General features: G+C 38.3%; 2 protein-coding genes across 3 annotated transcripts; one reads left to right on the top strand and one right to left on the bottom strand.

Annotated features, from left to right (window-relative positions):
* The first annotated feature begins 1,156 nt into the window (after positions 1–1,156).
* LOC137720017 (BTB/POZ domain-containing protein POB1) lies at positions 1,157–4,773 on the top strand. The gene is made up of 6 exons (XM_068459008.2): positions 1,157–1,757; positions 2,499–2,624; positions 3,001–3,122; positions 3,218–3,281; positions 3,403–3,682; positions 3,792–4,773. Exons 1-6 carry the CDS (start codon positions 1,493–1,495, stop codon positions 4,603–4,605), a joined length of 1,671 nt encoding a protein of 556 aa, XP_068315109.2. The 5' UTR covers positions 1,157–1,492; the 3' UTR covers positions 4,606–4,773.
* A 356-nt stretch (positions 4,774–5,129) lies between these two features.
* On the bottom strand, positions 5,130–7,969 carry LOC137720018 (protein CURVATURE THYLAKOID 1A, chloroplastic). 2 transcript variants are annotated; one of them, XM_068459009.2, is made up of 5 exons: positions 7,551–7,969; positions 6,160–6,257; positions 5,900–6,007; positions 5,657–5,728; positions 5,130–5,391 (listed from the first exon to the last, which is right to left on the bottom strand). In XM_068459009.2, exons 1-5 carry the CDS (start codon positions 7,690–7,692, stop codon positions 5,326–5,328), a joined length of 486 nt encoding a protein of 161 aa, XP_068315110.1. In that variant the 5' UTR covers positions 7,693–7,969; the 3' UTR covers positions 5,130–5,325. The 2 variants fall into 2 exon arrangements, with proteins under 2 accessions (XP_068315110.1, XP_088553083.1); XM_088696957.1 differs by having other exon boundaries at positions 5,130–5,541; positions 7,551–7,803.
* Between the last annotated feature and the right edge of the window lie 8,163 nt (positions 7,970–16,132).

Here is a 16,132-nt window from a genome sequence, read left to right as displayed (position 1 = left end):
ACCACCAAATGTAATACATGCTCAATCTATTATTAAGGAAGAGCTCCAATACGTAATTGGTGTGGGATTTTTTTTTCCTTTCGGCTTGATTAAAAGCCCCAATAAGATTTACGAGGCTCACGTAAAAGAACCCCATCTTCGCAAAACCAATTTATGCTTTTTTGTGGGATTGATTGTTTGATCATTCATTAAATTGATAACATGGTAAGTGTGCGACTCTTCTATGGATTAACATGTAAACAATATTTGTACTATATTAACAAAAAAAATATTCATCAATAATTTAATGAGAGAATAGATATTCAAAGAGACTTGATCAAAAAAAGACGATCAAAGAGTCAAAATGTATAAATTGAGACAATTTAAAAACCTCAATGTGCAATGTAAGAAAATTAAAATCTCATGACTTTTTATTTTTAAATTACCCATATAGGGTGTAAAATGCAGTTAGCCCATGTATATGTTTTTACTAGTTTTCTTTCCTTGGGTGTTTTATTTGCGTAAAACAACCTTATTTTTACACTAATTTTGTTTAATATGTATTTCTTACCGTGTAGACATCTCAGTAACTGTCTGTATTTTATTTTTATCAATTAATTGTCTGTAGTTATGCTATCAAATCTTTTATTAAACTATTACTCTACTAATTTACAGCTTTTCCTTAACTAATATTCTCTACATATCTGCTGTAGCAAAACTTAACTATATTCTCTTTTATCCTTTTACCCTCTTGAGAACCCCTTAATATAGTAATTACAATTCATTAGCAAACAAAAAAGTACGTTTTTTATCCAAATTCCAAACAATGAAATTACACATCACAACCTATTATGCACCACTCGTTATCACGACACGAATCTGTCCATATGTTACCAACTCTTTGAACTTCATTCAGTGATATGATTTTAGTTTACGGATATTCACTCATTAAGTTTGGTCTTATCAGAATTTTACCTGTGTGAAACGAATCCAAAGAAACCCATTTTGTTATTAAGCATGTATGCAAGAAACAAAAATTGGGATAAGCTTTTGAATGAGTAAATATTTTACACATAGCATATATGGCCACCTTAATTGACCTGTCACAACCCCTAATTACATATGTTTACCTTGCTAATTGCTATTTAATTACCTAAAAAAGGTTAAAAACAGAAGCTGCACAATAAAATCCAAGTCAGATGCACCAACCCAATTGACAGAAATTTCAGTAAACAGTAACAAACAAAACCATAGCAGCACACAAAAGAAGGTTAAGAGAGAGAGGAGAGAGAGAAGGGTCGTCTACCGCTTCAGTTTTGTCATCACGACTTTATGACCCTCCCTCCTCATCTCATCCTCATCATTTCTCATTCATTCCATTTCTCTGCTCCTCCTCTTCCCGTCACCCACCGCTACCACCCAAACTCCGTCCTACCTCCTCCCAGATTCTGCCACCTCAGACCCTCTTCGGGTCGTCTTCTTCTGTGGGGCTTTAGCTCTTGGGGGTTGAATCATGAAGGAATTGAATACGGATCTATTCGACCCGAGAACTACGCTGATGGAACCCGACTTCTCGCGGGCCGTGACGCCGTCGGCCGACGCTGACGGCGACGATTTCGGCTTCGCCTTTAACGATAGTAACTTCTCCGACCGTCTGCTTCGGATCGAGATCATGGGTGACACACCCGAGTCCAGACCCGATTCCGAGGCCTGCACCAGTATTGCTGATTGGGCCCGTCACCGGAAGCGGAGGAGAGAAGACATCAAGAAGGAAAACAGTATGTTCTCTTTGGATTTTTCAATTCGAGTTTTGAATTTTGATGGGTTTTGTTTGGTTTCCGAGAAATTAGGGAAAGTTTGAACATTTGGGGTTTTAGGATTTCGAATTGGGGATTACTTTGAAACTGTTTGTTGCTTGTTCAGCTGAAAAGCTTAGTAATTTGGTGTTTATTTATCATAGAAGTGAAATTATTATTATGATATTGATATTGGTTATTCCCTAATAATTGTACTTAAATTTCAAATGCAAATATTTGGGGGCAACTTTTGATTGAGTCCGTTACATTACTCTATTTTGTTTGTTTGGTTGCTGAGAAAATTGTGGAAATGAAACGGAAGAAGGGGAGTTTCATATGAAATTCGGGTGATAATTCGTATATTGTACGCCTCATAAGTAATCAAGGTATTTGACTTTGCGGAGCCATATGACTGCATAGGACTTACTTGGTTTGATCTGGGACTTCAATTTAAAATTTATACTTGATTTCTTCAACACTTTTTTGGCCGACATGTATTCAACTTGGCGTTTCCATGTATTTTTCGATTGTGATTTGTGGACAAGAAGAAGGTATAATTTCCGTTTCCCTGTTGGTTTGTTTTTCCCTTGATTGTTTGGGATTGTGGTTTCTGTTATCTGGATATTCTTCATCACCTGCATGATTCTCACTTCCCATGCATTTTGTTTACGCACATGATGTGGTGTTATGGCAATGTTGGTTAAAGTTTTAAATTTTGTTCAGTTCTGGATCTCGCTGAATGCCCCGAGGAGCAAATCTTGAATGACAACCAGCCTGATATGGATGATTGTGAGGGCTGTGAAAATCAAGATGAGGAAGCAGTTGCAATGGTTGAAGAATCACCTTCAGGTAACCGAATGTTTCTTAAGTGAAGTTTATAAGGCACATAAGAAGACGGGCTTAATTGAGCAGGATCTCCCATATGCACATTCCTCTGTGTCCTTGAGCTCTAAAGAAAGTTGTATGAATAAAATAATAATGGCTTCGACATAATTCTTTTTTATCTATTGCATCTCTAAGGATTCTGAGTGAGAATGCGTAAATTTATGAGAATAATATTATCTGAGGTGAAACCCTGATAATATCTAATGAGGGCTTACAATTTCATTATGTTATATCCTTGTCTTGCTGTGAGTCATGTTTGCGGCCATATTAAGAGATCTGCTTTGTAATTCTAGTGGTGTCATGTTTTAAGCGTTCCAAGCTTGAATGAATATTCTTATAGGGGATGAAGCTGCAAACAGCAATGATTCAGATTGGGGAATGGATTGTTCTACGGTTGTGAGAGTTAAAACATTGCACATTAGCTCTCCAATTTTGGCAGCCAAGAGTCCATTTTTCTATAAGGTAATTGTCCTCTGGTTTTATCTGTTCCTGTATATTTGCTCGTTATCGTCAGTGGATGGTTTTTCTCATTGCCCTCCTTTTGTATTATTATGCAGCTCTTTTCAAATGGGATGAGGGAGTCTGAACAGCGACATGTAACCTTGCGAATCAATGCGTCCGGTAAGAACAAATATTAGAAGCTTACTGTCCCCGAAATGTTTCCTTCCATGGAAACTACTACTTTGCGAGTTGACCATGAAGAAGTTACCTGACAAGTGTCATTTTGTTTCCCTGAGTGCAGAAGAAGCTGCTGTCATGGAGCTCCTAAATTTTATGTACAGCAATACCTTGTCCACCACCACAGCTCCTGCTCTACTAGATGTGTTGATGGCTGCTGACAAATTTGAGGTTGCTTCATGCATGAGGTATTGCAGTCGGCTACTGAGGAATATGCCCATGACACCTGAATCTGCATTGCTTTACCTAGAGCTTCCTTCAAGTGTCTTAATGGCTGAAGCAGTCCTGGCATTGACTGATGCAGCAAAGCAGCACCTCGCTGTCCGTTACAAGGACATAAGCAAGTAAATTTCTGTGTGACTCATATTTGAACTTGATCTGACTAAGTTCTTGTTCATTAAAGTTGTTTGAAATTTAGGAGATATATTTTTGACAGTTGGTTCTTTCAACCAGGTTTTTCGAAGAGGTGATGGCCTTACCCCTAGCTGGAATAGAGGCAATTATATCCAGTGATGAACTCCAGGTTGCATCAGAGGATGCTGTATATGACTTTGTGTTGAAATGGTCTAGGACTCACTACCCTAAGTTGGAGGAAAGGCGAGACATCTTGGGTGCTCGTCTTGCACGCTACATTCGCTTCCCATACATGACTTGTCGAAAGCTAAAAAAGGTCTTAACCTGTAATGATTTTGACCACGAAGCTGCATCCAAGCTTGTCCTTGAGGCCCTTTTCTTCAAAGCTGAGGCTCCACACAGGCAGCGAATTCTTGCAGCAGAGGAGTCAGCTACCTTGAATCGTCGGTTTGTGGAGCGGGCATACAAGTATCGCCCTGTTAAGGTGGTAGAATTTGATCTTCCGAGACAGCAGTGTGTGGTGTACCTGGACTTGAAGCGGGAAGAGTGTGCAAATTTATTCCCATCCGGACGGGTTTATTCTCAGGCATTTCACTTGGGCGGGCAAGGGTTCTTCCTCTCTGCGCATTGCAACATGGACCAGCAGAGTTCTTTCCATTGTTTTGGCCTGTTTTTGGGGATGCAGGAAAAAGGGTCAGTGAGTTTTGCAGTGGACTACGAATTTGCGGCGAGATCAAAGCCAACTGAGGAATTCATCAGCAAATACAAAGGCAACTACACATTTACCGGGGGCAAGGCAGTTGGCTACCGTAACTTATTCGCCATACCATGGACTTCCTTCATGGCCGATGATAGTCTTTTCTTCATAAACGGCGTCCTCCATCTTAGAGCGGAGCTTACCATCAAACAGTGACTTGTCTGTCAAGCCGATTGTCGAAGCACAAGTTTAATTTTCGTTTTGCTTTTATGTGTTTGCTTTTTACCATCCTTGTCCTAACTTGGACAAGGCATTGTAATAACTAGCCACCATTTAGCGCTCTCCGGTTGAGGGCTTAAACATGATTACAACTATTTACTTTTCCATCCTCTGTTAATCATGATTATCATGTATTTAAGGTATCCAAATTAGGCGAAGTCCAAAAGTAATCCAAATTATGGTATGGTGGCGCTTTAGTGGTCGTGTGGGAATGGCAATTCAAACTGTTAAACTCGATAACTGGGGAGAACTATGAGCAGGAAACATATTTGGGATGAAAATTTGGTTATATTTCGGATATGGGAAAAAACTGGGAATATTGTTAGGTTATGGTTTCGGGTATAGTAATAGGGGTCTCTAATTTGTATCCAACCCCATTAATACATATTGTTTCGGATATGGTTTTGGAAATATTATTCGAATATGGTTAAAAGTGCAAGAGCCGATTCCGATAGACCAACTGACATAAAATTGCCAAATCTTATTCCAAAGATGAAGGATGGGAGTACATTAACATGACTACAACAATAGTTCAAATATTATAAACCTATTTTAGATTACAGGATACAAATGCCTCTTACAGTGGACATACATGAATCAAAACGAAAGGATGTCGACGATAAATGTGCTTGACGTTTGCCACCTCGTCATACGGATCTATTCAGTTCCAGCAATCTTCTTCTTCAGTGCCTCAATGTCTGTAGCTAGTTCTTTTCTGCTTGACTGAGGGTGATACCAAACACAAATTGCACTTGTTAGAATTATCGAGTGCGCAGATACAGAAAGCAAATATGTTGTTCTAGCCATTAAAATCATTGATGGATGGACGGGGGCATTGCGTGAATGACGTGATCATCCAGTGTGTATGAGATCCTATTAAGGGGGCGAATATGAAACGAAAAACAGATCTTATTTCTTGTAAAGGAATGCATCGTGCTTGAAGAAAACAGCGATAACTCAAACTTTAAGTCGGGAATTTTAGACTCACCTTGAAGAGTAGGTAACGGTAGACAAACCATCCAGTGTATCCTAGCCCTACCAACTCCAGGACCTTTGGAAGCTGAAAGTCAATTCAGAGTAGTTCAATTAATTTCTAAAGAGGAGATAAATCAACGACACGGACAAAGTTGTAACTTGAAAAATAGATTCATCACTTGAAAAATAGATTCATCATTTTCCATTTCAAAACTGAAAAACCTAGAGGTATGTGGTTTCCAAAGAAATCACTTACAAGTGGCACTGAATTGACGGCACCAACAACTATTGAGGACAACCACACAGCAACTATCGCCCCACCTCCATACAGAAGTACTGTAGACTTGTTTTCAACTGCATCCCACTGGGAAGGAGAACATACAGGAAATCATTTTTAAACCAACTACTGGATTCACTTCAGCAAGAAAGGTCCAAACAAAATAGCAGTAAGTAGAAGAAACATAGAAATGATTGTCATAAGATTCAACACAAAGGGGAACAAAAAGCTTTTCATACCTTCTCCTTCAAGTCTGATATAAGTTCATTAGTGTCAACGGATGTGGATGTCTCTTCTGAAGATGAAGCTCTGACCTGAAGAGAAAGCCTCCGGGACCCTTTGAAAGAATAACAATCTTTGCTTAAGCTTATAGTTAATACATTCTTAACAGTTTATATAAACAGACAAATTAAAAAATAAGAAATCAAACGCAGTTTCCAATAGACAGTGAAACCAATTAAGTAAAAGAAAAAACTAAGGATAACAATGGTCTGCTCTAAAAGCTTAAGCAATGATTTTTATTTTCAAACGGTCTGCCAAACCAAAAAGTGAAAAATTCACACCCCAAAAGTCTTTTAAATATCATCTTCGTTTGCGTGTCTTGGATTGCATATATGTGCTCTAGAGTTGCAGCAAATTTCAAGCAATATATGAGATTGGCCAATTCCTACTCTACTCTATGAGACTATGACTGTTGCCTTTTCACAGAACGGCGTACCTGAGTTGAGTCCCACCACCTATATCAACAACTATCAAAGAAACCTGACATGTCAACTTGGCTGCGACCGTGTTATTTGCCTTCACAGTTTGAGCCCTAAGGTTCCCTTTTCTTACCAATTAACTGATCAAGGCTACGAAAGGTATTGAAGTGGAATTGGAGCATGGAAGCAAAAAACAGCGCTTTTAAGTTCATTTACTTGGAATGCAGTCAATGCACCAAATCAGCTATAAGCCTAAATGCTTAGATACATAAAATACGTGTTAAAATCCAAAAACTCTGACACTCGTCATTCCCACCCGTAACATCTACTGAGACTAGTTCCATATGAAACTAAAGTCGGAATCTTGGAGCCCCATTCTAAAGTAAGAAGTTACTACCGCAATGATCCAACTTAACCAACTAAGATACATTCATTCCTTCTCGTAATTTCTGCATACCTTAATTTCCCGTCTATGACGTATATTAGCACAGGAATGCAGGACAGTTATCTTCGTTTCAATCAACACCCAACTTTCAAAATATCAAAACAGCAAGGTTCAAAACCTCTGCGTTAAGAACCAGAACCAGAACCTTACCTTTCCTCTACATCTATTAGCTTGAGAAATGCAGGAAAACAACAGAACAAAATTCTTCCTTCATGAATTACTTCAATTCACAAAACCATTAACAACTAAACGCAGGGAAAATACTTGATATACACAAGTCAACTGCAACTAGCAGATAATTCCATTGACAACCACATAACGGATATTACCAAAATAAATAAAAAATCACCAAAAAAATTCCCTCCCACCCACATTTTCTCAGCAACCCAAAAAAGCAAGTAAAAGAACACACATAAAAACCACAAAAAACAACATAATTTGTTAAGAAATAAACTTAAAAATACAAGCTTGAGAAGTAGCTCACCTGAGAAGGATTTAAGAGGGAAGGAAGAAGGGGAGGAGAGGCGAGGAGGGAGGTAAGGCAAAGCGGAGCAGCGGGTGGGTTTGATGGGAAAGCGTGGTATGAAGACGGCGGTGGCCGCCATGGATGAGGCTGTCGCTGCCATTAGAATTGAGTCTTATCGGCAGCTGCTTGACTTGGTAGCCTTGGTTGATTGCTTCTGTTGCTGGCAATGATTTTGTTTCTCTCGAAGTGTTGGGTGTGTGTTGGTTCGTTATCTCGGAGGGTTGTATTACTTCCTCAGTTCATTGGGAGAGCTTGACACGTGGCAGATTAAACCGTTTTGATTGGTTGGTTCCCTATCTGAAATCCACGTTTGAGGTCTCTTTTTGTCAAAGCTCAAAACAAAATAATCTCTCTTTTGCTTCAATTGCCTTATTTTCTTGTCATTGAAATGAATGAGCAAAGATGCTAAATTTTGTGATTCTTGGATGCCACAAGTTGGTGCAACTATATGTTTGTCTCTCTTATCACATAATTAATTATAATGTTTGGGCAAGATCGAGATAGTATGTAAGTCAAATTTAAAGGGATTTGACATGTGAGCTATTTGGATATTAGCTACCTCGACCAGGAGGACTCATAATCCCATTAGATCATGAATCTATAAGTTTGTATATGATATTGCAATGTTTTAAATTTGAGGTATGGAGTTGTAATTGCACCCAAATTTAAGAGTGCAAACTATAATTTTACCCTAATCATAAAGGATATTTTGAATTTGCCAAGATACACATACTTGAAAGATAGTCTAAATACTAAAGAGGTTAGGTCATGATTAATGTTATATAAATGTTACTCAGTTTAATCATACTAGTTCACTCTAGAAAGTTGAACTATTATTCAATTCAATTGAAATAATTAAGTTAAATCTTGTGTTAACAAACGATTAGTATAAGAGAATATAGAAATGTTCATCTAGACACCTAGGTTGTGAACATGTCAATACAATGTATCTCCACTGTAATGATGATACACTATTTATATACTATCAACATCGTAGGGATACGCTGTTAATATATTATCTACCCGGGTCTTGCACAAACCATGCACACAATCTAGGTGCTAGGGTGAGCGAAGTTTTAAGAGAATGTTGAAATGTGTGAGAGAAAGAAGAGTAGTGTGTTCTATAGAGCATATCAAAGGTGCATATTTAAGTTACAAATCAGAACAAGAGCCATTAGAACCCATTAGGTGTAATGATATAATGATTCTTATTAAATCTGTAACTTAAATGTCCAGGAGGAAAATCTCTTGAAGTGTCAACTATTTACTCCAAATGAATTCCAAACCCGTAATCCACATAGTACGTCTTGGATTCGATTCCTAAATGGTGGCCAAAGGAAGGCTGAAATGCCTCCGTCAGTCTTCCCGATTCCCTAAAAAGTATATTTCCATGGCTAGCCACCAACTAGTCCATTTTTAGAAAGAAAGAAAAATTTTAAAAAAAATAAAAAAAACTATTTGCTCCAAATGATTGTATAAGTTTTTGTTTCTATAAGACCAACCCAATTCACGAAAGTATGGGCTTCTTTGAGAGGCTTGGGCTGTTAATGAACCACTACACAGACCCAATTGAGTAAGTGACCCACCTCAAAAATATGTCTTAACTACAGAACAGAAGCAACAATTTTAAATCATATTCAAGCACGACCAAATTAATGACTTAATACTACAGCTTAGTAGTCTTCCTTTTTACTTGTAAGTGAAAGGTCTTAGGTTCGATTATCGCCAAAAACGAATTTGAACCATATTATTGCTAGCCCATTGTGAGGCTTAGCCTACCTTCTCTAGTTAGTGTAGATTGCTAACCCAATATAAGGCTTAGCCCCTATCTTAATATAGATAATATCATTGTTAAAAAAATAAAAAAAATAGGACGACCAAATTATGATTGATGACCTCGTTGAACAAAAATAAAATTAATGAAAAAGATTGTATTGCTGGCAATGAGCACATTTTCTCCAAGAAAATAGTATAATTTCATGTTCTTGTTTGTCACAATGAATTAATCAGATTTGTTTATGCTCAAAATTGGATCATTGGTTAGCCAGCAACTCTTACTCGAATGATTTTTTTTTTTTAATACGTTATTATTTACACTAAGGGGAAAGGGTGGGTTGACACACTCCGATCCAGAATATTCATCTAGATTCTAAATCGAGTTGTACTAGCCGACACCAAAAGGGTGACGAAGCCATAAAGTTTAGTGATGTGGAAAATGTGAGTAAATTTAAACCTAAAAGTGCCTAAATGCAAGAGTGCGCTTGTGAGCGGGAATGAATCTATTTCACACGTAATGTCAGAGTATAAGTAAAGTACAGTAAAAGTAGAATGAGAATTGTATCATCGAAGGTAATCTCCAATACCAAGATTTGCCAAGAATCCTCGTTGACACAAAGTTCTGCTACTAAAACCTGGAGGGGCAAAAAATAAGGGTGAGTGGACTTAAAAATAAAGATTTGTAAAACCTTTTCAAAACGTAATAACCCCTCGCTGTAAAACAAATATAGTTTCCAAACATAGCATACTATGTATAGTATGAAAATACTTATCGTAAATGATAATATCATCGAGAATGCAATACTTCATAATATTTCGTAAATAAATACTCAACATCCGGTAATCACAATATCTCGAATAAACGAACATATCATATCGAGTGCTCATCGACATATGCTGACACACGAGTTCATGCAGAGATCTTCTGACATGAATAGACTGAGTGTAATAATGATTTACACTCTAGTGCTACAATCACGTGAAGACTGATGATATGCACATCACATACGAGTCCTAATTGCCTATAGCAATCTAGGACAGGACTGGCACCTACAATGGATCCAAAGTGAGTGTACGGTGTGATGTGAACATACACGTGAAAGACTGGCGCTGGCATAGTCTAGTACTAACACCAATGTAGCACACGTTGAGCAGATAACGTAAATATGATCATACAACGGTAAATCGGTAATTCTAGTCAACATAATACTATTTCATAAAATATTAATCATGGTTGTAAATGAAATCTCATAATAGTTCGCCTACTTGTGCATCCTGTAGGATTTAGCATAATTTCATAAATCTCAACAATACGACATTTCTTATAAACGTTAATTTAATTATGATATCACGTAGAAAATTCATTAATAATTATATATATATATATATATATATATATAGAAACTTAACAAGTGTAAAAACTCTATAAAGAAAAGACATACTCACAGATACTTGCGAGGCGCGGTCATTCGAACTAGGAAAGCCGGATTCTCTGATAGTAATCGCACCTAAACATAATATTGGGATCGATTAATAAAACTTAACAAAAACGATTAAATTTGGGAAAATAAATTGTGGATTTGGAACCAAGACGTTGAAATACGCTAGAAAGAGTCCCGGCAATTTCAGTAAAAAGTCAACGAAAAGTCAACAATCAATCCTAAAAAGTCAACCGAGATGTCGAGCCGGTCAACTACATTAAAACTTTGGAATTTCACAAAATGGATGTCAAAATCGGACTCTGGGTGTCGAAATTAGCCTAGGAGGGTTTCTGAGAAAATATCAAAAAAGTCAACTAGCGGTCAACAGTTAACTTTAACGGAATATTATATTCTCAAACAGAATATTCTGTTAAAGTTAACTAGAAGGTTAACAAAATATTCCCTCTAATTCTTAAATGGATCCGGGTCATAGGTTTGGGTCGATTCTCGGATCCGGTTTAGGCCTTTTTTTTTTTTTTTTTTTGGTTGCCGCTGCAACGGCCGGAAAACTGGGGATTTGGCTTGGAAACTTCTGAGGCTCTGATTAGCTTCAAAACTCAACCAAAATCAACGCATAATATATGGTTCTAAAGCTGGAAGTACAAGAAAGAGAAATATACCTACATGAGGTCCTACCATGGCCAGAGATGGCTAGAAAATGGCTTGAAAGCCATTGGATCCTTCACCGGAAAACTGGGTAAAACTTTCCGAGGTTTTTCCTACCATTAAACTAGTCCAAAATCAAATACAACACTTAAATTTGATACTAAACGACGAAAAAGGAAGAAAGTGGGGGTTCCCGAGGCTTACCCCTACTCGGAAAGCAAAGATCTCACCGGAGATCATGGTACCAACGGTGGTTTGTTTTCGTTTATGCATCGATGGTGAGAAGAGAAAAAACATGCGAGGGAGAGAGAGACATGGCAATGTGGTGTCCTGAGAACTCGTTGAGGTGGTGATGATGGACCAGTGCTATTGCACCGTCCGTGCAGTGCACAGAGCTGAAAGAATGAGAGTTTGCTGGTTTACAGAGAATAGAGGGTTATAGAGTAGAGAAAGAGAGCTGAGATGGAGAGTGTGAAGTGAGAAAGATAAAGATAGAGTGAATTGAGTTAAAGAGAATGACCCGAGATATTTGGAATGCATGAGAGATGGGAAAAGAGTAGAGAGTGGGCCCCACTAGCTCACAAAACAAGGCCACAAAAGATGAACAGAAAAATATCTCGCGACATGAAATTATCGAAATGCCCTTCACGTTCGTAGTTTCGTAAAATTTTAACCATAACTCCGATTTCGATTCTGCTTGCACCTACGCGTTTGTACTTTCGAGTACAACACAAATACGCTAAATGACACACTCCAACCCGAAATGTCCACTTGGACTCCGAATCGAGATGTGCTAGCCGACACCATGAGGGTAATGGAGCCATAAAGTGTAGTGATGTGGAAAATGTGAATAAATTTAAACTTAAAAGTGCCTAAATACAAGAGTGCGCATGTGAGCGGGAATGAACCCATTTCACAAGTGTTGTCAGTGCATAAGTAAAGTACAGTAAAATTAGAGTAAGACTTATACCATTAGGAGTAGTCTTCGATATCAGTGCTTGCCAGAAATACTCGTCGACATGAACATTGTCACTAAAACCTGGATGGGCAAAAAATAAGGGTGAGTGGGCCTAAAAATAAAGATTTGTAAAAACCTTTTCGAAAACATAATAACCCTTCATTGTAAAACAAGTATAGTTTCCAAAATATACATACTACATATAGTAAGAAAATACTTACCGTAACCTGCAATATCTTAAGAATTCAATACGGCAAAATATCTCGTAAATAAGCGCATGAAGTCCATAATCACATAATCTCGCATAAGCAAACATATCATGTCAAGTGCTCATCGACACATGTTGATACACGAGTTCATGCAGAGATATTCTGACATGAACAGGATTGGGTGTAACAATGATATACGCTCTAGTACTACAATCATGTGAAGACTGCTATGCGCAGCACATACGAGTCCTGATTGCCTATAGCAATCTAGGACATGACTGGCACTTACAATGGATCCAAAGTGATCGTACGGTGCGATATACATATACACATGAAAACCTAGCCCTGGCCCTGGAGAGTACTACCGGTGCAGCAAACGATGAGCAGATAACATAAACATAGTTGTGCCACAGTGATTTGATAATTCTAGTCAACATAATATTATTCATAGCCGTAAACTTAATTAAGGCATCCCGTAAGATTTATAGTGATTTCCTAATTCTCACCATTACATCATTTCCTATAAATGTTAATTTAATTACGGCAGTCATATAGAAAATTCATTATTAGATGTATATATGGAAACTAAATAAATATATGTATATATATCAAAGAAAAGACTCACTCATAGATCATGTCGTCGAGTCGACCCCGCCTTATAACATCGAGAGTCTTTGCGATGCGTTTCGCCTAGAAACGAAACCATTTATGTAAATACGTAACGTACTAACGTATAAACACGTTTTTTGTACAAAGTACTGCTAATAAAGAAACTATTTTAAAATAGTCAAATTTCGGAAAACGAATGGCAGATTCGAGTCCAGCACGTCGAGAAACCTAAGGAAGGACTTCAGGTTCCTCCATGCATCGCCACAAGATGGCTGCATAGGCAGCCACGCGTCACCCACGCCCACACGCTTGCCAGTGCGGCAATACTCGTCTTCCTCTCAAGTTCCTGCAATTTTGTAGGTTGCAAGGCCATTATTTCGAGCTCCATTTGAGCTCATTTCTCAATCATTTGCAGAATTCTATATATGGATTTGAAGCTAGGAATAAGAGGGAAAGAAATATACCAGTTTGAGGTCCAGATGAGGCCTGAGAGGGTCGGAAAAATGGCCTGATAGCCACAGTTCGATTTCCAGAAATCTGGGAAAAAACTCCCTCGAGGTATTTCTGCACCATTAAGACACACCTAACAACCTACTAATCGTCCAGAACATCAACAAAGGGAAGATTAAAGGGATATCGAGTCCTACCTTACCTGGGATAACGGAAAAATACTCAAAGAGCTCTGAGTTCGAATTTTTGGGTTTGGATGCCCAAACAGGGCGTTTATACATGGTATTGCATTAGTAGTGGGTTGGAGGCAAGGACAATGTCATGAAATAAGGCATCAGTGATTGCCAAGGCTATTTATGTGCAACGAGCACAGAGTAAGTAAGAAAGGTAGGGCGTCCAATGGAGATGTAAGGGAGTCTGATGCCCTTGAATTTGAGTTTTGGAAAGGATGACAGAATAGTGGCCTTAAGGTGGAGGTTCAGTGAAGCTCGTCGGAGGTATGGTGGTGATGGCAAGTCTCTGTGTTTACAAAGAAAGAAAGGGTGTGAAAAGAGAAAGAGTAGAGAGAGAAAAATGAGAGTTGAAAGAGATAGAGAGACCCGAGAGTTTAGGGAACAAGGGGAATGGGGAGAGAATGGGTTATGGGCCCAGCTGGCTCACAAAACAATGTCACAAAAGAAAGAAAAAAAACAAAGAAATATCCCCGCGATGTGAAATTACCAAAATGCCCTTCACGTTTGTAGTTCCATAAAGTTTTAACTTTAACTCCAAATTCGCTTCCTCTTACGCCTACGCGTTCATACTGTTGAGTACTTTAAGAATACGATAAAATAATAGTTCGCACACGTCACTAAAAGGCGGTCAATTAAAGTCAACAATCTCATCTCTAAGGCATTTTCGTCAAATCACTCTTTTAAATTTATAAAATCGTAAAATTAGGGACGGGTTGTCACACTAAAAGAATGTTTCATACGTCTCCTCATACGATGGTCAACGAAAGTAAAAAACCTAGCCACATTTAAAATTAATAAAATCGTAAAATTAGGCGGTTGTTACAATCTACCCACCTTAAAAAAAAATTTCCCCAAAATTTAATATCACTTGTTACACATAAAATACTCCAAAGATAGGAAGAAAAAAAAATTATATATATACAGGCCCTTTATGCAAAGGGATCTCCATTTTTTTTTTTAAATGAGGATTAGGTGTGGGGCCCACTGTCACATCCCGGCCCGGGACGGATCACTTCCCAAGCCCGCTCCACCACCGTAGCACGCTATTGTCCGCTTTGGGCTAACCATTCCCTCACGGTTTTGTTTTTCGGAACTCACGAGCAACTTCCCAGTGGGTCACCCATCATGGGATTGCTCTAGCCCCTTTCTCGCTTAACTTCGGAGTTCCTACGAAACCCGAAGCCAGTGAGCTCCCAAAAGGCCTCGTGCTAGGTAGGGATGGGAATATACATTTAAGGATCACTCCCCTGGGTGATGTGGGATGTCATAATCCACCCCCCTTAGGGGCCCGACATCCTCGTCGGCACACATGCGACCAGGGTTAGGCTCTGATACCAAATTGTCACATCCCGGCCCGGGGCGGATCACTTCCCGGGCCCGCTCCACCACCGTAGCACGATATTGTCCGCTTTGGGCTTACCATTCCCTCACGGTTTTGTTTTTGGGAACTCACGAGCAACTTCCCAGTGGGTCACCCATCATGGGATTGCTCCAGCCCCTTTCTCGCTTAACTTCGGAGTTCCTACGGAACCCGAAGCCAGTGAGCTCCCAAAAGGTCTCGTGCTAGGTAGGGATGGGAATATACATTTAAGGATCACTCCCCTGGGTGATGTGGGATGTCACATCCACTCCACATCAAACTTTAATGATCTGAACCATCTATTTTATAAGTCTCGATTCATAAATCATCCTTACAAAAATTCGATTGAATCCGAAACCATTTGCCTATTTAATTATCAAGATTAAATTTCATTGTTTCTTATATAAAAAAGTATTCTTTAATTTCTTTGAACTCAATTAGATGTCTTAAACATTTCCGATTTGGCTAATATTTTGCAAGGATGATCTATGAGGTGCAACTTGAAAAATAGACGTTTCGGATCATTAAAGTTCGATGTGGTGTAGACCCTACAACTAACCTACAACTAATCCCCATTTTTATAAAAAAAAAAATAAATAAATAAATGGGGATATGTTCCCTTAAAGGTATCCAGTCAGAGCGGTTGCATAAAAGAGAATGTCATTCTGTTGCGATCGGATAACAATGATTCATTTTTCATGCCTCCAAACTCAAACTTTCCTTCTCCTTCAACATAATACTATAATATAATACCTTTATAAAAACATAGAGTCAAAATATTTATATATATATATATATGTATAATAACATCTTCAAAAATACATATATAATAACGTAAAGTTAAAATAATTGCATTCA

The sequence above is a fragment of the Pyrus communis genome, chromosome 1 (genome assembly GCF_041283825.1).
Source record: "Pyrus communis isolate YQ-2024b chromosome 1, ASM4128382v1, whole genome shotgun sequence".
Classification (NCBI taxonomy): Eukaryota; Viridiplantae; Streptophyta; class Magnoliopsida; order Rosales; family Rosaceae; genus Pyrus; species Pyrus communis.
Note: the sequence above shows the minus strand (reverse complement) of the source record. Positions and strands in the feature narration are given on the sequence as shown.

Excerpts from the sequence above, each read along its gene's own strand:
- LOC137720017 (XM_068459008.2), top strand. The coding sequence starts at position 1,493 with ATGAAGGAATTGAATACGGATCTATTCGACCCGAGAACTACGCTGATG. Across the intron at positions 1,758-2,498 it reads AGACATCAAGAAGGAAAACA|TTCTGGATCTCGCTGAATGC; the intron begins GTATGTTCTCTT and ends AATTTTGTTCAG. Across the intron at positions 2,625-3,000 it reads GGTTGAAGAATCACCTTCAG|GGGATGAAGCTGCAAACAGC; the intron begins GTAACCGAATGT and ends ATATTCTTATAG.
- LOC137720018 (XM_068459009.2), bottom strand. The coding sequence starts at position 7,692 with ATGGCAGCGACAGCCTCATCCATGGCGGCCACCGCCGTCTTCATACCA. Across the intron at positions 6,008-6,159 it reads TATCAGACTTGAAGGAGAAG|TGGGATGCAGTTGAAAACAA; the intron begins GTATGAAAAGCT and ends TCTCCTTCCCAG. Across the intron at positions 5,392-5,656 it reads ACCGTTACCTACTCTTCAAG|TCAAGCAGAAAAGAACTAGC; the intron begins GTGAGTCTAAAA and ends TATCACCCTCAG.